At 40.2% G+C, this 18,763-nt stretch overlaps 1 protein-coding gene across 1 annotated transcript in view; it reads left to right on the top strand.

The window, feature by feature from the left end:
• si:ch211-267e7.3 (ADAMTS-like protein 2) overlaps positions 1 to 18,763 on the top strand; it is a 35,784-nt gene that overhangs the window by 3,841 nt on the left and 13,180 nt on the right. Inside the window, exons 2-12 of the mRNA XM_059344264.1 lie at positions 4,587 to 4,676; positions 5,088 to 5,191; positions 11,324 to 11,399; positions 11,491 to 11,593; positions 12,580 to 12,725; positions 13,248 to 13,371; positions 14,501 to 14,581; positions 15,064 to 15,239; positions 15,980 to 16,385; positions 17,283 to 17,354; positions 18,272 to 18,617. Of these exons, the coding sequence (XP_059200247.1) occupies positions 4,587 to 4,676; positions 5,088 to 5,191; positions 11,324 to 11,399; positions 11,491 to 11,593; positions 12,580 to 12,725; positions 13,248 to 13,371; positions 14,501 to 14,581; positions 15,064 to 15,239; positions 15,980 to 16,385; positions 17,283 to 17,354; positions 18,272 to 18,617 (1,724 nt within the window). The remainder of the gene's footprint in view (positions 1 to 4,586; positions 4,677 to 5,087; positions 5,192 to 11,323; positions 11,400 to 11,490; positions 11,594 to 12,579; positions 12,726 to 13,247; positions 13,372 to 14,500; positions 14,582 to 15,063; positions 15,240 to 15,979; positions 16,386 to 17,282; positions 17,355 to 18,271; positions 18,618 to 18,763) is intronic.

Genomic DNA, 18,763 nt, shown 5'->3' with positions numbered 1-18,763 from the left:
TAGTTTTATTTTTTGGAAAATGCTTAGTTTTAGTTTAGTTTTTATTAGTTTTAGTGTTAGTTTTAGTTGTTTTGTAATGGGGTATTTGTTGGGTCCAGATTCAATAAGTCACAATAAATGTTTCCTTTATTTCCTTTGTCTGATCCATCTCAGCCCCAATAAGTTTATTAAGTCATAAAACCAGATAGATGAAATAGATTTCATATCAACCAAAATCAAAAGGTTTATGTATGAAAAAAGTTGTCAAAGACGAAAACTAAGGACATTTTCTCTATAATTTTAGTTAGTTTTAGTTAGTTTTGTAACCACACAATACAGTTTCAGTTAGTTATCGTTTTTTAAAAAACTCCCGTTTTTATTTTTATTTCAGTTAACGAAAATGTTTTTTCCATTCTAGTTTTCGTTATTTCGTTAGTTTTTTCGTTAACTATAATAACCTTGGTGCACCAGTACAAGCTACAATGATTATAATGAGTAATTCAGTCAAATGAACTGAAGTTAAAGCGTCTCCAGGACAGACAGCAGCTTTAGCACTGAGCAGTTTCACCACTGACCATTTGTCTCCTCTCCTCTGTGGGCTAAATCAGTAGTTCTCAACCTTTTTGAGTCGCGACCCCCAATTTAACATGCATGTTGTCTGTGACCCCCACTCACTGAACACAATCTCACACGCACAGTTCAGATCACCCAAAAAAGACAAAAAATGACCAAAAAAAGGAAACAAAATGACCAAAAAAGACACAAATTGACCACAAAATGATCAAAAAAGACACAAAAGGACCAAAAAAGGAAACAAAACTACCAGAAAAGACACAAAATTACCAAAAAGACAGAAAATGACTAAAAAAAGACAGAAAATGACCAAAAAAAGGAAACAAAATGACTAAAAAAGACACAAATTGACCACAAAATGATCAAAAAAAGACACAAAAAGACACAATATGACAAAAAAAAAGACACAAAATGACCAAAAAGACTAAAACACATGAACACATGAACACAGTGGAGACAGAGCTGACTTCCAAAATGATTTGGCGACCCCCAGAAATCATCTCGCGACCCCAATTGGGGTCCCGACCCCAAGGTTGAGAATAGCTGGGCTAAATGACCATCAAGCTGACAGACTAATGAACTGATTGATGTTCAGCCTGACCAAAAGGCTTCACTGTCTGACTGTTCCACTGTCTGACTGTTCCACTGTCTGACTGTTCCTCTGTCTGACTGTTCTACTGTCTGACTGTTCCTCTGTCTGACTGTTCCCGTGTCTGACTGTTCCACTGTCTGACTGTTCCACTGTCTGACTGTTCCACTGTCTGACTGTTCCTCTGTCTGACTGTTCCACTGTCTGACTGTTCCTCTGTCTGACTGTTCCCCTGTCTGACTGTTCCTCTGTCTGACTGTTCCTCTGTCTGACTGTTCCACTGTCTGACTGTTCCTCTGTCTGACTGTTCCACTGTCTGACTGTTCCACTGTCTGACTGTTCCTCTGTCTGACTGTTCTACTGTCTGACTGTTCCTCTGTCTGACTGTTCCTCTGTCTGACTGTTCCACTATCTGACTGTTCCACTGTCTGACTGTTCCTCTGTCTGACTGTTCCACTGTCTGACTGTTCCTCTGTCTGACTGTTCCTCTGTCTGACTGTTCCTGGTGACAGCCAGCCAGCCTATCAGCCTATCAGGGTGTCTGGGGTCTCATGGTTGAAACTCTAACCAGATGCAGTACTAAAGGCTGTGCTAACAATTGTTTGCAGATACTTTTTCTAAGCAGAACTCCCAGCTGCTTCACCACAAGAACTGCTTGTTTTCTGCGTTCTATATGCACATGAATGCCCCAGAGATAGCTCATAACATGAAGGAAGACAGTAAAAACCTACTGTATGGAGCTTCACAGAGCTGCTTTATGGAGGAAACTGACTGACTAACAGAACATTGATGGCAAGCTGGCAACAGTAGAAAAGAAAAGTTGTGTAGTGCACACAACAACTGGCAGGACTTCTAAAATACTTTTGGCAAAGCCTGTTGAAAGACGCACTCTTTGTGCATTATAACACACTAATGTAATGCTCCATAACCAGAGTGATGCAATGCTTTCTGTTTAAAGCTTTGTTATGTCAACATCTCTGAGTTTGCAGTATAATAACAGGATATTATTCTTGTTGACTTGTTTCATTCAGCTGCTGCAGACACACTGCATGCAGGTGATGGCTGAGTCCCTGCACAGCTTTTAACATATATACCAGACATACTAGATAATTATGAATGGTTTTAAATGGATTCCTAATTGTGAAAACACGTTTTTGATTCAAGTCTAATATTAAAGAGACACGTTGGACAACTAGCCCAATCTTGCTTTAATAGTCAAGGAATATTGCTTAAAGGGAACATATTTGGAAAACCTTTTTGCACAAACTTTAAGTACAGTATTACAGTATTACAGTATGTGTGTATGTGGTTTCCACCAGCCACCAACTGTGAAATAAGAACACCAGGAGTGTTTTTTTGCAGGCTGCACTAGTCAGAAAACAATTCAACAAACAGTTCAGATTTAGCTCCTCTTCCTTTGCCATGTCACATCACCACATCACCACATGCTAATTTGATCTCAAACCCAAAACCTGAGACTGGAAGAGGTGTCCTCTGTTCTATAGGATGTTTCCTAGGCAACCAACACTTAGCTCAGCTAATCTCTACTATACACCTTTATTTACTCTCTGAACTATCTGAAGCATCATCACACCAAACTCTAAGTTGTTGTTTTTTGCGTTTAACCCATTTGATTTCTTAGGAACACTTTAATTGCCATAAATGTATTACTAATTATCCAAATACACACACACACACACACACACACACACACACACACACACACACAATAGAGATGTGTGTGTGTGTGTGTGTGTGTGTTGAATTAGCCAGAGGCTAGTCTGACAGTGAGGAGCCTGTGTGGACTTGTTTATTACCCAGTAGAGACAATACAGTAGTAGTAGTAGCAGTAGTAGTAGCAGTAGCAGTAGTAGTAGTAGTAGTGGTAGTGGTAGTAGTAGTAGTAGTAGTAGTAGTAGTATTAGTGGGACTTGGAGCCTTGATTGGCGTGTTCAGGTGACCAGCTGGAACAACAACAAGTTAAAGTTAAATAAGCGTTAAAGCAGTAAGAACGCATTTCATGTTTACTTCTACTCAGTAGAGGTGGGGAAAGAAACCGATACAGCATAGTATCACAATATTTTTTCGTAGCAATATTGTATTGATTCATGGCGACCAAGTATCGAAATTTAGCACCAGGGGGCCGTCAGTATTTTTGCCGTTTTTTAATAATTTACTGGAGGTGGATGGTATCATGTGAAACTATAAGATCTAAGGAATCTCTAGGCTTCATGTGTCAGGATATCATGTCAGGAAGTTGTTGACATAACGCTGCAAAGTTTGGCTTTTTTTATGTTTCATAAAAAATAAATAGAGAGCAGTGAAGCTTGTTGTTGGTGAAAGTTTGATAAAATGCTGCAGTTGTTGTCGTCCAACATGTTTGATATCAGTTCAGTTCAGTTTGACTGAATACTTTGTTGGTCAGTCTGTGGGTTTGACTCTCATATTATCTCTCAAATTATATTAACTATCTAGAAGTTTGTTTCCATGCACTCGCTCACACATGCAGCCCAACACGTGATCATGATAATCATGATAAAAGTGATTTCTCGTATCCTGCACAGTCCTGCCTGCTGTCCTGCAACAGAACAATAATATCATAATAATAGTATGTGTGTTTTTCAGTGGCAGTGAGGGTAGAGAGATCTTTACACTCAGGTTGGGACCAACAACCAACATCTTAATAATAATAATAATAATAATAATACATTTATTTGTAGTGCACTTTACATTACAGGAAATCTCAAAGTGCTACAGGTTAAAAGCATAACAGTCTAATTATAAAAATGATTAAAAAAAGGAAAAAACAGCTAAAAACAGAAAACATACATACATAATCTAAAAACCATCTTAAATTAATTCATACCGATAACCAAATGTATTTATTCACTATCACAGTTTCTGTATGTGATATGTAGTTACATAAAGAATGAGTAGTATGCCTATATAATAGAATAGAATAGAATAGGTCTTTATTTGTCATTGTCACATGTACAACGAAATTCAAAGTGCTCTCCAGTAAGGTCAACATTTAAGAGTCTATAAAAATATAAATATAAAAAGAAAAATATGTACAATTCAAAATACCTAGTTTAGACAAACACATAAACACACCCAGACATGCATGCATAGTCGCACAGGGAAAAAAACAAACAAACAGCATGAACACACAGTCGAGACAAACAAATATGCTATTTAGTTGTAAGTTTACCGCATAACAAAAGTGAAACTTTCTTATGTCTTACTTTAGTTATGTGTATGTGTGTATATCTACTGTTCTGTTCAGTTGTAGCTTCTTATCACAACAGTGATAGTTGACAGTTGTGGTCGGCAGATAAAACCTGTCAGTGCATCCACCTTATTAATGTCTGGCTGCAGAATCAATACTGTGTGTACCATGTTTATGTGTAAGTGTGTGTGTGTGTGTGTGGTGTGTGTCTGCCAGGACAGAAGTGAAGGGAGGGTGGAGCAGCGCAGCATCCACCCACAGTCACACAGCTACCCGAGTCAGCATGGCAGACAGACAGGCAGCAAGGTAACACACACACACACACACACACACACACACACACACACACACACACACTGTGACTGTGTTATGTGAGACTCTTTGCAGGTCTGGTCATTATAACCTTGAGTTGAGGACAGACAGACAGACAGACGTGTGTCAGTAGAGTCTTCTGTTTGGTTATTAAATGCTTGTGTTCAGGTTTAGTTCTAGGTTGTTAACATTAAGAACACATACACCGGCTGCAGCATGTTGCAGGTTTGAATCCCCTCAGAGCATTCTCCTGTCTGATTTATGAAGGCTGAGTAATATTCAGAACTATTTTGACCATTTTCCCTAACTTCAACTCCCAAACAGCATTTTTATCCGTTAAATGTCTCCGTAGTGGATCTCTACCTTAGATCAAGGATCAAGTTGTGTTTTTTTTTCTTCTCCCAGGAGGAGGTGTTCCAGTGGTGGGGAGAGTGGTCCAGTTGGTCCTCCTGTTCCAGGAGCTGTGGAGGAGGAGTGAGGAGTCAGGACAGACACTGTCTCATCCAGAGGTAGTGTGTTCAAAGAATCAGTTCTCTTTCTCTTTTTTCTGAATATTTGGGTTTGCACACTGAGGACCAGCAGGGAAACGTCTGGGCTGCATCCTGAAATATAAGTGCAGTCTCTGGGTAGAAGAACCTGTAGATACTAAGAACAAAGGCTGAGGAGGAGACGAGGGAGCCACAATAACGTTCATCACAGGAGCTTCACTTCTTTCTTTAGAGCAGCAGGAAGAGTCTGAGCTGAGGGTGAGGTGGAGGGTAAATGGACTCCACTGACATCATGATTTTCTAGTCTTTGCGACCACTCAGAGCTCTTGTTATAGGAATTTTTTAGAGTGACCCTTCAATAAAGAAGATTGGATTCGGAGAAGTAAAGTTGAATTAGAATTTATTATTCTTGTACAAGAAGGAGCATTTAACAGTGCAACACACAACGAGGGGTTACAGAGAAAAAGGCTCCCAGAGGAGCTCTAACAGCTGGTTCTTATACTATTATTGATAATGGGCTGTCCTAACCCTTGTAAATTGTTAACAGACAATTTGCATACAGTGCATCTAGACGTTTCCTTTGTTCCCTTAATCAGTAATCAGGATATAATAATCTAAATGTCCTCTGACCTGTCTCTGATCCTCACTCTGTTCTAGACTTCCTTTATTGATACTTTACCCTGAACCTTACCTCACCCTGCCAGCCTCAGCAATAAAGTCATATCAGAGAAGTAGAAACAAGACATGTAAGAAATGGGGACTCCCATACTCATTGTAGGATTTAAAACATCTGAAACACTGTATAAACCTCATTTTTATAACAGCTCTTATTGGCTGCCGTGGTCGGGGATCGAACCGCCGACCCTCCGGTCAGCGGGCGACCGCTGCTCCATCCAGCCTGCCCGGGCGTTGGTCGCACTAATAAGATACGCCACATATTTTCCGTCCCGGATCACTTGGTCCCCCCATCGCGCCTCCTGCTGCATGACATCATTAAGCCATTAATCAGCCTGTTATAGACTCACAAGCACAGAACATTCGTGTTTTTTAGAAGATGAAAAATGATGTAGAGTAGTTTTTGCACATCTCTGCTGGCTGAAATGACCTTTCTGATAAGAGATGAAATGCAATCACAGTTTTCTGTTTGACCAGAACAGCCCTGTGTCCCCATAAATAAAGCTCAGCTCACCATTACACCCACCGCAGTACAAGTGGGTTTGTTTGGAGCCAGGAAATGACCAAACAAGCGTAAGTGGACAACCAGCTGTTTGCATCGCAATTGAGTTTGTGCAACTGCTGCTTCATGCTGTCAGGAGGATCAGGATCAGGATCAGGATCAGGATCAGGATCAGGATCAGGATCAGGGTCTGCAGAGAGGAGAACAGTTTGATGCTTAAAAACATAATAACTTGCTTTGGTTTTGGATGATTTGTTCATATCTTGTACACAGTTTAAGGAGAAGTGTGAGCGTGAGCCGAGAGAGTCTGAGTGTGTGTGAGTGTGTGTGTGAATGTGTGTGTGTGAATGTGTGTTTGGAGCCATCTTGTTACCTTTGACCTCTCGCTGTCAGACTGGCGGAAATGTCTGTCGACCAAGATTAATGCCACTCTGCCCTCACCGCTGGCCTTCTGTCTCCCCTCCTCCCCTTTCCTCCTCCTCTCTTTGTTCTTCTCCTCCCATTCCTCCTCACCACTGCCCCTTTAACTCTTCTTACCATTTATTAACCTTTTTTTTCCTCCTTTCAATTTTTTTCCCATTCTTCTTCCTCTCCACCTCCTCCCCTTTTTGCCTCTCGTGCCTTTTTTTCCTCCCTGCTCTTCCTATCCTGTCCTAGCCTCATCACCTTCTACCAATTAGATGTGACACTCTCACATAGTGACCTCCCGCTCACCTCCTCCTGCTCCTCCTGCAGGCTCTCCTCCTGCACCGTCTAAACAGTGGAGGAGGAGAGAGACAGATAGATAGACAGAGGAGGTGTGTGTGTGTGTGTGTGTGTGTAACATGGTAATGAAAGACAGATGCATTAACTTCATGCTGGAGTCCTATAAGTTCTTCCCAACACACACACACACACACACACAGAATTAGGTCCATGTTAACCATAAACTCCAGCGCTCTCAGACAGATTGTTCTTGCTACGACTGTTGCAAACACATGTTACTTGTTGCGAAATATTGCAAACTTGTGAAGTTCTGAGACCCCTGAGATGTGTTTCCATTTGCTGCTTTAAAGTGAATAAAGAGGTCTTTACGCATTTACTGACTAAACCCTCAGTCAGACTGAGACTGCTGCCCTCTGTTCTCCAGAGTGGGTTAATGTTGACCACATGTCATGTTTCCTCTGAAGACACCAGCGTCTGAACTGGCCAGTAGTCACACAACCACCATAAAAACTAAACCATGACATTCATACATCACAATGTCCACTTTTTTTAAAACTGTATAACGCTTTTTACTCCTCAGTAGGCCCATGGTGCAACACTTATTATTATTTGTTAATGAAACAAAACACTTTGGAGCTTTCACATAATAATACACAAGTTTAGCTGATGCTTTCTTATCTAAAGCGTCACACAATTAGTTCCTTCAACCACGTGAACACAATCACAAGTCTCCTGCAGGAATCCTGCAAGGTGCATCAAATGTGCAGAATTGCTTCAAGTGAGACGTTTAGAGCCAGTTTACAGGAACGCTCTCGTGCGAAAATGACAAAATATTTCATCAGATGAGCCTTTCGTTTAGACGGCGATGTCGTTTTTGGGGCGTAAAAACACAAAAACATGAAACCACCCTCCAGAGTGGAAATCTAAAAAAAATCTCCAGCGTTGTGTTTCCGTCTCAAGAGTTAAAAACAGTAAAGTGTCTGTGATCAGCTCACGCTGGCTCTCGTCACCTTTACGTAACATCCATGTTCAGTCCAGACAAACGACAACAAACATGTGGGACTGTTTCCATCAGGAGGACATTCAAGTTGCCCTGAAACTCTGAGAACTATCAGGAGTCATTTCAGCCGTTCAGCAGAATTATCACAGAGAATAAAACAGAACACAGAAGGAGCATTAATTACAGAGGGCAAGTTTCTCTATTTCTATTCTATTTAGTGCTAGCGGGAGTCGAAGTAGGAGAGAAGAGAAGTGTCTTGCTGGTGTTGTGTCAGTGCTTCAGTAGCCACCTGCTACATGCTACATGTTACTTTTGCGTCACCGCATGACGCAGATTTCCCCTAAAGATGCTCGTCTAAACGTGGAATAAAAAGTGAGAACGCAACGCCGCTTTCGCGTTTTCTATCCAGATCGTCTCATCTGAACAGCCTTAGAGACAACAGGAATTAGAGAATGAGTTTCTTGATAGCTAACTTCTAATCTTAGCTCGGTCAGTTAGCTCAGTGAAGCGGCTGCCTGAACTCCTGAAGCACCAGCAGCAAAGGAACCTCCGACTGGTGGGACGAGGAGGTTTTAAGGCCTTACAGAACCAGAACCAGAACCAGAACTGGGTTCAACAGTATCTACGGACAACCGTGGAAGAGGCGAAGAGACACAGAAGAAGACATTCAGAGGAAAGTAAGGAGAGAAACAGCTGAGCCGATCAGGTGACTGATGAGCAGAGTGACTGATGAACAAAAGGCTGCAGCTATTTAATCCAGCAGTCCTCAACTTCTCTGTAGCAGGACAGTAACAGAGCTAATTAGTCCCCACTGCTGGTTAGAACGTCACTGCTGCAAAACAGATTGTTCGGCCCGACAACAGAGACGGTTGTTTTCAACCACATCGGTACAAATACAAAGGAGATAGACTGTATCTACTCCTTCTATTTCTGATCTGATTCTATGGGCGCCAGCTGGTGTTTGGCAGATCAATCAGCTGATCCACTTCATCGACACTTTTTATAGTAATTATTTTTGTCTTAATCAAGTCATGTGATATGCAACTTCAGTAGACTTTGAATAAATAAATACATTTGATTTATATAGGGCTTTTAAAGGTACTCAAAGTCGATTAACATAACAAATTGGGACAACTACAAAATACAGAAAACAGAGATGAGAGTTTATGAGTTCAGGTTTTGCGGTGGGAGTCTTATAAACTATCTTGAAAAGGTCTTGAGTTGATTTTTGAAGGTGTGGTGTGAGTCTGAATTGCAGATTTGTGTATTGAGGGACAAATATTACTGGGACCACTACAGATGAACATTTAACACCTGGGACTCACATCATAGACACCACTACTGGCTGATCCTGTAACTATCTGACTGAAATGAAAGAACATTGGCTTTAACTTACAGTCTTGTTCCTTCAATGAACTCAATGAGCTGAAGAAAACTGGTTAAAAAGCAGCTCTTGTGGAAAGAAGTGCTTGGATTGCTCTCTAAAAGAAGGTGGAGTTCAGGGCTGAAATGGAGACAATAAAACTCAAGTAATGGTGATTAAATTTGGTTGTAATTAATGTGTATAAAACATTAGCATTAGTCAGCAGGGAATGTGTTGTGTGAATGTGTGCCAAGTGTCTGAGAAGTGTTTATAAGTGCTGTTTGCTCTCAGTGACCGCTCCTCCAGCTATTCATTACAGAAACACACTCACTTTTCATTATGAGCTCTAAATGGCAGTGAATCAAAGTAGTGTTTATTCCACAAAGGGTAATGGGTGAGATGTCACATAAGCTGTGTGTGGCCACAGTCGACTGTATACCAGAGGAAGAAATGCTGTGGAGTTTCGATTCATACATTTCTGAACACCTACAGACCTGAAAGACCTCAGTTCAGTTTGTTTTGGTGCTTCCATCCCTCGCTGTTATTCTGAGATATTTAATTAATTTCATGGAATACTTTACAGCTTCTCACATTCACAATTTTACCTCACATACACATTTTACCTCTCACATACACATTTTTCCCACTAACATACAAAAAAATACCTTTTTTTTGTTTTTTTCCTCCGGCAAGTGCTAGGGAATAGCGTCCCCTAGTGATCCCACAGTGCTTTTAAAATTATCCCATCCTCTTTTAATTTCTTTTAAATTTAATTTTGTTTTGTTTTGTTTTTTGTTTGTTTCTTTTTTACCTTTGTCAATTCTGTATTTTATTGCACTTTTATGTGAAGCACTTTGGTGCGGCTCAGCCGTCTGTAAATGCGCTATATAAATACATTTGACTTTGACTTTGACTCTCAAGTTCAGTTTGTGTTGGTGCAGAGATATTTAATTCATTTCTTGGAATAATTTACAGCTTGATAAAGCTTCACATGAACCTCACTTTACTTAACTCATTCTCCTTGTTAACAAAGACATGAGCAGCACAGGGGCTCCACAAGGCACTGTTCTGGCTCCACTCCTGTTCACACTGTACAGGGGCTCCACAAGGCACTGTTCTGGCTCCACTCCTGTTCACACTGTACAGGGGCTCCACAAGGCACTGTTCTGGCTCCACTCCTGTTCACACTGTTCAGGGGCTCCACAAGGCACTGTTCTGGCTCCACTCCTGTTCACACTGTACAGGGGCTCCACAAGGCACTGTTCTGGCTCCACTCCTGTTCACACTGTACACAGGGGCTCCACAAGGCACTGTCCTGGCTCCACTCCTGTTCACACTGTACACAGGGGACTTCAAATACAACTCTGAGTCCTGCCACATCCAGAAGTACTCGGACGACACTGCTATTGTGGCGTGTATCAGGAATGGACAGGAATCTGAATATAGGGATCTGATAAAAGCCTTCAGAAGAACTATCTCCTTCTGAACACCTTAAAGACTAAGGACATGATCAGAGATTTCCTCAGGTTCAAGCCACCCTTCAGCCAGTGAATACCTGTGGGGTGGACATGGAGGTGGTGCCAAGTTCTAAGTATCTAGGTGTTTACCTGGATAATAAGTTGGACTGGTTCCTAAACACAGACGCTCTCTACAAAAAGGGGCGGAGCCTCCTCTTTTTCTTCTCTCAGCTCAGATCTCTGGACATTTAATCAATTTATGGACAATTTATCAGGGTAACTGATGTGGTCATTGCCTCCTCCTAATGCATCATGGCCATCTCCCCTCTCTGATGTCATGCTGTCATGGAAATATTAGATATGAAGCTCAACTGCAAAATACTGTATTATACAATGCATGTTGTGTGTTGTCCCTGTAACCCAGTGTATTAACCCCAGTGTCTTCTCCCAGACTGGCCACCACCCAGAACATCAACAGCTCATACTGTGTTGGTTCTCCTAAACAGTACCAGCTGTGTCCCAACAAGGTACGCTGCTCCACTGGTGCTCATACTGAACAGGTTAATTCTCTCATCTCTTATTGTTGTCATTGTAATTGTGTTGTGTTGTGTGTTGCAGCCTTGTCCCAGCCCCAGTGTCAGCTTTAAACAGCACCAGTGTTCCCAATTCAATTCTAAAGCATTTGGAAGAAGATACTTCCAGTGGATACCTCTTTACCCAGGTATGATGTCCATACCTGAGTCTGGATCAACCTTTAACAGTTAAACCTCTCCAGACTCTCCCTGCTGTCTACTGGACGCCAACATTCACTACTTGGATGTTGACAAATTGTCAGTAGGCCATTTTCTGATAATCACTGCATTTGACTGATTACATGAAGTATTTAATGTTCTATATTTATTTAACTGGGTACAGCAAATATGAAAGATTGAGTTTCTCAACTTCCACCTTCACTAGGCAACTTTGCATTTGGGCAATCCCAAATGAAGAACAAATGGAATGTTCCACTTCAAACCCATGTACAGGTTTATCTCAAAACATTAGAATATGATGAAAAGTCCATTTCCAGTAGTTCAAGTCAAACAGCCCCAACCAAGTACTGAGTCATATACATGGACATACTTGATGGACAACATTTCCATATTAACCCTTTATCAGGCAAAGAACTATGTTTGGTAACTTCAGGTAATATTTCGAGAAAAAAGTTGCAAATTTACTAGATTAAAGTGGCAAACCTACAAGAAAAAAAGTCGCAGATTTAAGAGATTTAAAGTGGCAAATCTGCGCGAAAAAAGTCTGCATATTTTTTTCTCGTAGATTTGCCACTTTAATCTCGTAAACTTTTTTCTCAAAATATTATTATAATATTATGGGGGTGTTTTTACACATTCTGGCAGTATGTAATATCCTCCAATATTCTCTAGGGTTGAAATTTGAAAAAGTATTTCAATGAGTGCCCTATTAAGGGTTAAAATGGTGAATCTGGGAGAAAAAAGTTGCTTTTTTCTTTTAAATCTGCGACTTTTTTCGCGCAGATTTTCCACTTTAATCTAGTAAATTTGCAACTTTTTTCTCAAATTTTACCTGAAGTTACCAAATATAGTTCTTTGCCTGATAAAGGGTTAAACATACTTTTTTTTTGATTCAGCACCCTTGAAATAAGTAAAGTAGAGTTAATCTTCTCTAAATATGTCACTTCCTGTCCAGCTGACTACATCAGCATCTCCAGTAAGCCATGTGACCTGCAGTGTACCACCATCAGTGGAGAGCGCCAGCTGTTGGTTCCCGCCCACGACGGGACGTTCTGCCGGGACGCCAAATACCACGGAGTGTGTATAGAGGGGATCTGTCAGGTAACCTAAAATAATAATAATAATAATAATCAACCTGATAGAATCTGATTCCAGTGAAGCCTGCACTGGAATTCTATTCCTTAATACTTACTCCTTCTTTAGACACTTTATTTTTATTTTTACATTACATTTTATTGTATTTTATTGTATTTTTATATTTTATTGCTTGAAGTATGCCTAGGTTGTTCTTTTTATTTAATTCTGTTGTTATTGTCTCTGTGTGTAATGCTGCTGCTACACTGTAATTTCCCAGTTTGGGATAAATAAAGTCTATCTATCTATCTATCTATCTATCTATCTATCTATCTATCTATCTATCTATCTATCTATCTATCTATCTATCTAGCTAGCTAGCTAGCTAGCTAGCTATCTATCTATCTATCTATCTATCTATCTATCTATCTATCTATCTATCTATCTATCTATCTATCTATCCATCCACCCACCCACCCATCCATCTATCCATCCATCTATCCATCCCTCCATCCCTCCTGGTCTGAGTGTGTGTCCTCCTGTCTCCAGCCTGTAGGGTGCGACGGGGAGCTGTACAGCAGTCAGACAGTGGACCGGTGTGGAGTGTGTGGAGGCTTCGGGACGTCCTGCCAGCGCATCTCTGGATCATACAGGAAGGCACTCACACAGTTAGGTAACACACACACAGACACACATGTAGACATGCGCATATGATGATCAGTTATCAACTGTCAGTTATCAACTATTCCAACTGAAACCAAGTTATTTGGTGATGAACTTGGTTACACAACAAGACTAAATGTGCTGGGTTCACTTTGCTGTTTTTTTAAAAAGGAACTGGTTTTCCTGGCAGCCTCCAGGCTTTTCTTGCCTTGAAGTATTAAGTATTTAATTATTTTTAATAAATGGCTCATAATAACACATAATAGTCATAATTTCGAATTTCCTGTCAACTTTTTAATTTAATTTTTTTTTCAAAAACACAGTGTGCTTCTCTACCACCAGGCTTAGCAGTTTTTCTGGGGGAAACTCTGTGGCAGCATTACATTAGACTGTGTGATGTTCATAAATGTCTGTTTTCTTTGTACTAAACAACTACAAATTTGGCCTGAAGCCATAATTGGTAGTTTTTACAGATATGTAAATTTGCAGCTTTTTTCTAGAAATATTACCCCCCTTCCCCAGGTCGGTATTTTATTTAATTTTTTTCATACTGAGCCTTAATAAACTGCCGTAATCTGTGCCTGTCAATACAATGGATTATAAAATGAATGGTTATCAAATCGGTCCTCACAACCAGAGGGTTGCTGGTTCTCCTCCCGCCTGTGGTTCTTCTGTGGTTAGTTCTCATGTTCTCCGTGTCAGCGTGGGTTCTCTCTGGTTCTCCTGCTTCCTCCCACAGTCCAAAAACATGCACTCAGGTTTAATTGGTGACTCTAAATCTCACCGTAGGAGTGAATGACAGCGTGATTGTCTGTCTCTAAGTGACAGTTAAACTGCCAGAGCCAAACTTGTGGATTATCCTTATTAATAGGTTATTGTTCTTATGCTTTGATCACTTAAAACCTAAAATAAAATTTTTCGTTATCATAAAACACGCATTATATAAACTGAACTGTCTGCACAGTGAGATAATCACCATGAAGTGAAGTTTTTTTTAATAAAGTGAAGTGACCCTGGAGAAGTTGATGCATTCATCTTCTCTCAGGATCAACAGAAACAGAAACATTGTTCCTTCTGTTTCTTTGATTACTCTGTAGTGTCAGACTGTTTGCTGATGATGAGTGTGTTTTTGTCCTCAGGTTATGTTTTCATCACCAACATCCCAGCTGGAGCTTCAGACATTCAGATTATAGAGAGACACAAGACGGAGAACATCCTGGGTGAGAACCTGCAAATTACACATTTTGTATAATTTATCCATATGACAGAAGGTACAAGCCCGATTCTAAAATGCTTGGATACTGTGTAAAACAGAAATACAAGAGAATGTGATTTTTTACACATTCTGGCTGTATGTAATATCCTCCAATATTCTCTAGGGTTGAAATTTGGAATTTGCAAGTATTTCAATGAGTGTCCTATTAAGGGTTAAAACAATATACAGTTCGAAAGATAATAAGTTAGACTTTAGTTTCACACCATTTAATTAATTGGAAGCATAACATGATCATGGCTGAGAATCTTAGCCAAACGGTGTCCGACATGGGATACAGTTACGTTAGTTACATTCCACCACTGAACTCTAATGTTCTAAACAGGAAGCAGCAGTCGTAGTAGCTGTACTGTAAGGAGCGTTACCTTGTAAATGACTTTGTTTCTGTGGGGTTTTAGTGGATCTGACTCTCTCCTCCTGTCTGTCCAGCTCTGTCAGATGAAGCGGGTCACTTCTTCTTCAACGGGAACACCGTGTTCGACAACCCGCAGAACTTCCACGTGGCGGGAACCGTGTTTAAATACCGACGACCAAGCAACGTGTTCTCTGACGGGCTGGAGTACATCATAGCCCAGGGCCCCACACTGCAGGGCCTGAATGTTATGGTACACACACACACACACACACACACTCTCAATGTTCTTTAATAAATGAGTAGTATGAAGACATGAACCTAGGGCTGGGCGATATGGACCAAAAGTCATATCCCGATTTACACTACTGGTCAAAAGTTTTAGAACACACCAACTTTTCCAGAATTTAATTGAAAATGATGCAGTTTAATGTCTCAGTGTACTCTGAAATTAATGCACATTTGCAACATTTAAAATTCTTTATTGAGCATGATAGTGTTTTGAAAGTAAAAAAAAGATTCAAAATCACACTTTATGTTGGACTAAAGGACTAAAAAAAGACACAAAATGACTAAAAAAAGACACAAAATGACCAAAAAAAGACACAAAATGACTTACAAAGACATGAAAAGAATTCAAAAATGGACAAAATAGCCCAAGACTCCATAGAGTTAAGTTGTTAACCCATTTCTTGTTCCCTGAAAAAGGCCTACTTGTATAATTCTGAAATGTACATTATTTTCCAGTTTTGGTTAAGCTTACCTTTTTTTATTTACCTCTGGCAGTTCACCACTTACCTTTGGACCCTTTCAAGCTGTTCATTTGACTTGAACTGCTTGAATTTCAATAAAAAACTGGAAAAATTGGGGTGTTCTAAAACTTTTGACCGGTAGTGTATATCGATATATCTTTTATATTAATCGATATATCTTTTCTATGGATATATGGCCCAGCTCTACGTGAACCTGTGGTTTCTTTCTCTCAACATGAAGTACTACAACCTGAACGGGAAGCTCCCCCACATCACCTACGAGTTCACCATCCCCCGCACACCTTATGACATCACAGCTGCAGAGGGCATCACCACAGGCCCCGCCCACTCCCACCTGAACCTCACCTACCACCAGGTGAATGAGGACCAGCTGAGAGCCGTGAACCACAGCAGAGGGAGTGTTCTTCACTTCAACAGCCAGCCGGGAGATCAGCCAGACGCCCAGCAGGAAGAAAAGGAGGAGGAGGAAGAGGAGGAGGAGGAGGAGGAGGAGGTGTGGGAGATCAGGACCCCCAGCCCTCCACCACCAGCCGCCATGTTGGTCTACAGACCAGCTGATGTCACCAGTCATGTGTTCAGCCATAATGACGTTGAGGAGCGAGGACCTGCAGCCCCGTCTGGATACCGTGAGTCACAGTAACACGGTTATTAGGAGATATCTTCCCAGAAACTCACCATGTCGTTTTAGTTTTTCTTTTTTCTTTTTTTTAAACTTTATTGCCTTAATGCACATTTACAGACAATTAACATCATTAAGGAAAACAAATCAAAACATCTGTCACACAAATGGCACTGTAAAGGTTATTATTACACATATTTTATCTGGTTCTGTATTCCAAAAAAAAGAAAAAGGAATAAAATAAAAAGGGATATTTTAGATAATAATAGTGTATAAGAGTCTTAAGCGATATAGTCTGTAACTGGGGCCCACCTTCTCATAAAAACAGGGACTTTTATCTGTAATTGGTCATATATTCCATCATGGAGACATGTTTTACTCTCTGTAACCACTGAATGATCATGGGGGGGTCTTCATCCAATTTATAGACACACATGGAGCCTATAGATTCCTTAGATCTTCTAGTTTCATATGATACTAGTATTTGTAGTATATTCCTTAAAAAATCCGAAAATTTCGAGAGAAAAAAGGCAGCAAAGAAATCTGACGTGAAATACGGCGATATATATATATATATATATATATATATATATATATATATATATATATATATATATATATAATATACTATGCTGTATAGATTCTCCCCTCCTCTAGTCAGCAGGCACCTAATTTCACACAGTGGACTCTATCACTCAATCAGGATTTTCTTTGATAATCATATAGTTTATATGTAGGAAATTTGTCCATTTGACAGATTGTGAAAGTAATAAAAATTGAACCTCTGACTGCTGTTCCTGGTCTTCACATGACTAAAACTGTCTCACTGTTGGACTTGTTGTGTCTCAGTGACTCTATCTGTCTCTCTGTCTCACTGTGTCTGTTTGTTCTTCTGTTCATAAAGGAAGTTCCTCCAACTCCATCGACGAGCCGTCCTCTGCTGATGACAACACTCTGGTGCTCCCTGTGTTCCCTGGTAGGAGAGAGAAAACATTTTATCCCATAATTTTCCATCTTTTAGAACATTTAAACGCTTTCAAACAAAATTTTACATCCAAAATGTTGACCAATAACTGGGTATCTGCGGGGTTTTAAAAAGTCTTAAAACGAAAGGTCTTAAAAATGTATTAATGTTTCTTTTATTTAAAACAAATGCATAAACTTCAGTCTCGCTTTTAAATGTTTCTATTTTTGAGGATGCCAGAACATAACGGTCAGAATTTGTGCTGTGAATAATTTAATATACATTGCAAGTAATTCCAGGCCAACGGTTTTCCTTCATGTCTTTTGTACTTTTTGCCAGTATGGATGTGAAATGGGTCTTAAATTGTATTCATTATGGTCTTAAAAGAGTCTTCAATTTGACTGGTTGAAACCTGCAGAGACCTTGTTTCCAGACATTTTCCTGTTAATACTTTTAAGACATTTTTCTTTAAAAACAGAGAATTAGTTTAGTGGACAACACATCTGACAGAGATAATAGAACTCCAGACACTAAAGTTAATTATGTTCAAAGCCAGAAACAGAGTTTTACCAGAAAACCTGCAAAAGATATTTGTGTTTACTTCAGTTAATGAAAATCATAGAAGAAGATTTGATTTTAAGCACCAAGTTGCTCCGACTACTTTAAAACAAATGTGTGTTTCTGTTGTCGGTGTAAAAATATGGAATTCCCAACTAGAGGATTTAAAAGGTTGTCCAGACATTAATAGATTGTTATATAGTATAATAGTGAAGGAGACACAGGAACAGGATTTCTGTTTTCATGGATTTTCTGTCTCATGTCCTATAATAACATATATATATATAACAGTTACCAACTGCAGCTTTAATGTTAAAACAGTGAGTATGTTCTGGAAGCCCTCCATTCACCTGTTGTGTGTCCATCCCCAGGTAGTCAGAGTGTTCATCCTGCTGCTCTGCCTGAAGACTCCCCCTACCTGCTGCTGGAGGAACTACACCACAACCACACACACTCCAACACACACTCTGTTCAACACACTCACACTGAGCCACATTCACCAGCAGAAACACATGCGTCGGCCACAGAAACACACACAGAGACGCAGTTAGAGACTCACTCAGACATGCTCGCTCTCACAGACACACACTCTGTCACACACACACACTCTGTTACACACTCAGAAACTGGCACACACTCAGACGCACACACCGCCATCTTGGTGCAGCTGCAACAGGTGCAACAGGTGCCTGGTGTCCAGGCGGTCAACACAGAGAGGTACGGGACAGCTGAGCACACACAGCACCATGTATCTATCATATTAATGCCAGACATAACAGCAGCTTGTTGCGTTGCACTCTCATAATCCTGATTTGTTTGCTCTTTACTTATAGCAGTACTTCATATAACTTGTTGATATACAG

Source organism: Centropristis striata, chromosome 11 (genome assembly GCF_030273125.1).
Source record: "Centropristis striata isolate RG_2023a ecotype Rhode Island chromosome 11, C.striata_1.0, whole genome shotgun sequence".
NCBI classification, from domain to species: Eukaryota; Metazoa; Chordata; class Actinopteri; order Perciformes; family Serranidae; genus Centropristis; species Centropristis striata.
The sequence above is the reverse complement of the archived record's forward strand: the minus strand, read 5'-3'. Positions and strand labels throughout refer to the sequence as shown.